This window comes from Physeter macrocephalus, chromosome 11 (genome assembly GCF_002837175.3).
Source record: "Physeter macrocephalus isolate SW-GA chromosome 11, ASM283717v5, whole genome shotgun sequence".
In the NCBI taxonomy this organism is placed as follows: domain Eukaryota; kingdom Metazoa; phylum Chordata; class Mammalia; order Artiodactyla; family Physeteridae; genus Physeter; species Physeter macrocephalus.
In genome coordinates this window covers 179,406,980-179,411,822 of record NC_041224.1, presented here as the reverse complement: position 1 = coordinate 179,411,822, position 4,843 = coordinate 179,406,980, and the positions used below count along the sequence as shown (strand labels likewise).

Below are 4,843 nucleotides of genomic sequence, written 5' to 3'. Positions count from 1 at the left end.
CCAGACGCGCAGGCTCAGCGGCCATGGCTCACGGGCCCAGCTGCTCCGCGGCATGTGGGATCTTCCTGGACCGGGGCACGAACCTGTGTCCCCCTGCATCGGCAGGCGGACTCTCAACCACTGCGCCACCAGGGAAGCCCTGGCTTGGCTATTCTTGCCTTAAACCTGGCTCTGGAAGTGAAATATATTTTACTCTACTTAACAGGCAATTAAAATTCAAGGAATAGTCTAGAACAGGGGTGGGCAAACTATGTCCCACGGGCCAAATCTGGCCAGCCACCTGTTTTTGTAAATAAAGCTTTACTGGAACACAGTCATGCCTCTCTATGGCTGCTTTCTCAGCCAAAAATATTTACTTTCCAGCCTTTTCTGAAAAAGTCTCTCGATCCCAGTCTAGAACTGTGCTGTCCAATACAGCAGCCACTAGACACACGTCTATTTAAATTTAAAATAACTAAAATGAGGGCTTCCCTGGTGGCGCAGTGGTTGAGAGTCCGCCTGCCGATGCAGGGGACGCGGGTACGTGCCCCGGTCCGGGAAGATCCCACATGCCGCGGAGCGGCCGGGCCCGTGAGCCACGGCCGCTGAGCCTGCGCGTCCGGAGCCTGTGCTCCGCAACGGGAGAGGCCACAACAGTCAGAGGCCGGCGTACCGCAAAAAAAACCCACAAAAAACAACAACAAAAAACAAACTAAAATGAAATAAAATTAAAAATTCAGTTTCTCAGTTGCAGTAGCCACATTTTAAGGGCTCAACGGTCACAGGTGACCAGGGGCCACTGTAGTGGACAGCACAGAGAACATTCCCACCATCGCAGACAGTTCTCTCGGACAGCCCTGGAAGTACAGGATTTAAGTCATCAAGCTAAATTTACAGCCATCAAGTTCCTCCAGGTGATGCCTTCTCCTTCTACAGACAGAACAGTTTAGACTTTTCAGTGACATGTTCCTGTCACACTTGGACTGTTTAGGATATGCTAATTCACTATATTAACTGCAAACTCTAGACTATGTAATAGGAGATAAATATCAAACCAACTGGGACTACTAATCAGTTTAGTGATCGTACTGACTGATTTGTTTACTTGACTGCTCCACCCCCCAGGGGACTGTAAACTCTGAAAGCTGGGCCACAGCGCTTGCTTCATATTCCGAATTAGGAACCTGCTTGGCACGTGGTGGTAGCGACTTGACAAATATTTCTAAAATGAATGAACCCTAGGCACGAAAACTGTCATATACCAGAGCCCAATGAAACGGATGGATGTTGATAAGACATTGGGAAAAAACCCGCTATTATAATCCTGTGGCAAAAGGTTCTACAAACAGCCAAAATTTCTATTTTTAAAATAAAAAAACTTTCTTTCTTTCTTTTTTTTTTAAAGATTCCAAACGAAACAAAACAACTGCCTTGGTTTGTCTAACTGCCTTGGTTTGGATTCTGGCCCCACCACTTATAGGCTGAGTGACCGTGGGCTGGTTACTTTACCTCTGTGCGGAAGTTCCTTCTTCTCTAAATGCACCCTGAGTCGGTGGTAAGCCTCAGTGTTGCCCCCTCCCCTTCCCAGCATCATGATTACATCAGCCCCTGCTCTCTCTCCTAGCACCTGCCCAGAGTCAGCTCTTCCTGCGCCCCTCCTGCACCAGGGCCCCTGTGTGGGTCTCCCACTAAACCATCCATTCCTCTGGGGTGGGGACCCTCAGCACTGGACTCACAGAGGAGATGCTATGTGGATATTAAATTGATCAAGACTCTAAAAGCCAATATAAACAAAATAAATTTTGCTAAACCACACATTAACATGCTTGCTCTAAAAAGTCCGTATGAGTAAATCAAGCAAGCATTCAAGTTTTAGCTAGTTCACTGTTTCACCCATAAGGTAGTTTTAGGCCCTAAAGGTTACCCCTTCTTAAAATCTCAAGTCTCTTTTAGGTCACTACTTTTTCCCTTCACAATTAGACAGCAACCAACCACTCAACCAACAGCAAAAAAATTCAAACTGGTCACAGTAAAGTCTTGGAATTAAAAACAACAACAACAATGTGGTATAAGATATAAAATCAAACGATTCCCCATTTCAGAATAAAGTCATAGTTCAAAAAATGACTAGTACATTAAGTGTTTAATGAAATCAGAAAACTCAAACTAAAACAATCTGTTATTTATAAGAAGATACCTTAAAAGTATCAAAATACACATTTTATATGCTATAAAATTTTCTTTTTGCTAGTCAGTCACCGTTTAAGAACTTAAATCAAAACACAATTACATTTTGTTTTTGCCCATTTGGCTCCTGCAACTAAAATACCTGAGTGCTATCTGTGGTCAACATTTGCTCTTTCCTGGGTGCACTACAAAACAATGTGACCTACAGGTTGGTCATTGTGGACATTAATTTCCACCAGCTTCTTTCAAGAGGGTTTGGAGAGAAAAGCAACACCCATTTTATTCCAACAGACTGGGTATTCATGTGGTATTATCTCCTTTATCTGCGTACACCCTAGGATCTGAAAAATCTTGTCTGGCATTTTAGTCATACAGACTATTAGTCACCTAGAGATCCTGCCCCCACCCTTCCTTGACATGGGTCCTTAAAGGAGATTCTGACAGAACTGTTCTGCTAGGGACAGAGCTGTGATATTGTATAAATTTTAAAGTGATTTGATGAAGCTTAACATTCATTTTCTATTTCACCCAATTATGAACAAAAAATTTGTATAATACTTTTAAATGCTAAGAAAAAGTATATGATTATCCTGACACCTATATTTTAATATAATTATTAATTACTATGCTAACTGTGTTTTTAAGCTAAATTCTGAACCCAAATTTTGTATAAACTACAAGTGGCAAACTGTAATTATTCAAAGTGATCATCGAAAACTTGTTGCCATTTAAAATTTTAAAGGCAAATGTCGATACAAAGCCTATTTAAGTGCAAAGTATCTCTTACTATTCAATAAAAACGCTAACAGCTCAGAAATTATGACCCACGATGGATTCCAATATTTCAAAGCACGAGTCTATTTCCCTTTTAGGCTCCAGGGCAAGAACGAAACCAATCCTTTTAAAGGCAGTTCTTTTCTAATCATTTCTGCATATTTTCCGACTGCAATTCTTCGTTAATTCAGAGGTGTGTCCCGGTGAAACCTTCGGGGTGTTAAGCAACACAGATGTAACAGAAACTCTGCGCACGGACAACTTGGCCAGGCGTGCCGCCCGCCTCTCCTTCCTACCCCCGCCCAATGCCTTCCCCGGGCAGTGACTTCACATCCTTTGACATCAGCACGGCTCTGAAAGGGGGATGGGAGAGCGAGCAGAAAGCAGAAAAACCAGCTTTGAACTATGCATGCAAGGCCTCTCTCAAGACTCAAATTCTGTAAGTAGTTCGTAAAATGCCAAATTGCAGTGACACACCCAGCCTCCTCTGGTTAGGTCTGCCGCAAAACGGGGTGAATTCTGCTAGAAAGGACTTCCTGCTTTTCTTATCTGAAGCACAATAGCCATTTATTAACTAACCACAGAAGGTTCCGTTTCAGTGAAACACACAATAACTTACCTCGAATATGGAGAAGGGCCACGGGCTGGAAAGGCCCATTGGAGTTGGCCGCATCCACCACCATCCTGCTGCCCGCTTTATTACATGTCAACATCTAGACTTCAGCGGGAAAGGCAATGTACTCCTTAAGGCAAGAAACCAGCCTCCATTTTAGTTAAAAAAAAAAAGACAAACTGAAGCTCTCTGCAGCTGGAGGGAACTGGCTGGTTCGTGATGTCAGCAGGCACGGGGCTCGCTGATTGGCCGGAAGCTGCAACTTAAAATGACACTAAAAAAACTGCAAATGGAAAGAGCATTCTGTTTGGCTGTCAGTGTGCACGAAAAGCCTGGACATTTTTTGGCTTTCTGCAGTCTTCATTTCTCAATAACTTTTAGGCAAAGATCCCATCTCTTAAGGGGCAGGACTGAGGCCACAACCCTGGCCAGACTATAAACACATGATTCTTGAGAGAGCCACCAAAAAAAAAAAAAAAAAAAAAAAGAAAAGTGTGCATGTGTGTCTACATGAACTTTAAATTTTAGCATTTCTCTAACTGGTACCCCAAATTCACTGGTACCTTATACCCACCTGGCCACCTCCTATTTTCTATTCTAATTACTTTAAATATCTGTATCATATTTAGCATTTTGGCAACCTAGTTTTGTTTTTTTTAAAAGCAAATTGGCTACTCAAATATTACACAATCCCAATTCATCAGTTTGGACTCTTGTTCAACCTTTCCTACTACCAAGTTATGAATTAATAATCTTCAAACACTGGTTTTTCTCGGGATCTAATTTTTTTTATTGGAAAAATTCAGTTAAAAAATTATATGAAAAATGAAAGCTTCTTTAAATTTAATAGCTAGAAAGTGCTGTAAGTTAAATTATTTATACCACCTGGCTGTGAAAGTTAAAGTTATAAAATAGAATGCAAGTGTTTATTTTTGTACCTTAAAGGTGTCAACATACCACTTTAATTTTTTACATTTTGTTTAAATTAAATTTTTTTAATTAAAAAAAGATATTTCACTTTTTTTTTTTTTAATGGGGCTAGTATTAAAAGCTATTATTCAGATCTTAGTTTCCTATCTTCAAAAAAGGTTAATGTGGGCTTCCCTGGTGGCGCAGCGGTTGAGAGTCCGCCTGCCGATGCAGGGGACATGGGTTCGTGCCCCGGTCTGGGAGGATCCCACATGCCACGGAGAGGCTGGGCCCGTGAGCCGTGGCCGCTGGGCCTGCGCGTCCGGAGCCTGCGCCCCGCAACGGGAGAGGCCACAGCAGTGAGAGGCCCGCGTACCACAA

At 42.4% G+C, this 4,843-nt stretch overlaps 1 protein-coding gene and 1 long non-coding RNA gene across 16 annotated transcripts in view; one reads left to right on the top strand and one right to left on the bottom strand.

Moving 5' to 3' along the window:
* Window positions 1-4,843, bottom strand: part of PPP2R5C (protein phosphatase 2 regulatory subunit B'gamma) — a 130,958-nt gene that overhangs the window by 87,991 nt on the left and 38,124 nt on the right. Inside the window, exon 2 of one of the 15 annotated variants that reach the window (XM_055088731.1) lies at window positions 3,560-3,683. The exons of 11 other annotated variants lie outside the window; for them this stretch is intronic. In XM_055088731.1, the coding sequence (XP_054944706.1) occupies window positions 3,560-3,653 (94 nt within the window). In that variant the 5' untranslated portion in view covers window positions 3,654-3,683. Of the gene's footprint in view, window positions 1-3,559; window positions 3,991-4,843 lie in introns of those variants that run through there. 3 more of the 15 variants (XM_055088730.1, XM_055088733.1, XM_055088734.1) reach the window with 3 other exon arrangements.
* The window catches only part of LOC114487245 (uncharacterized), a 26,328-nt gene continuing 24,285 nt past the window's right edge, over window positions 2,801-4,843 (top strand). Inside the window, exon 1 of the long non-coding RNA XR_003682189.2 lies at window positions 2,801-3,379. This is a non-coding gene — a long non-coding RNA (uncharacterized lncRNA). The remainder of the gene's footprint in view (window positions 3,380-4,843) is intronic.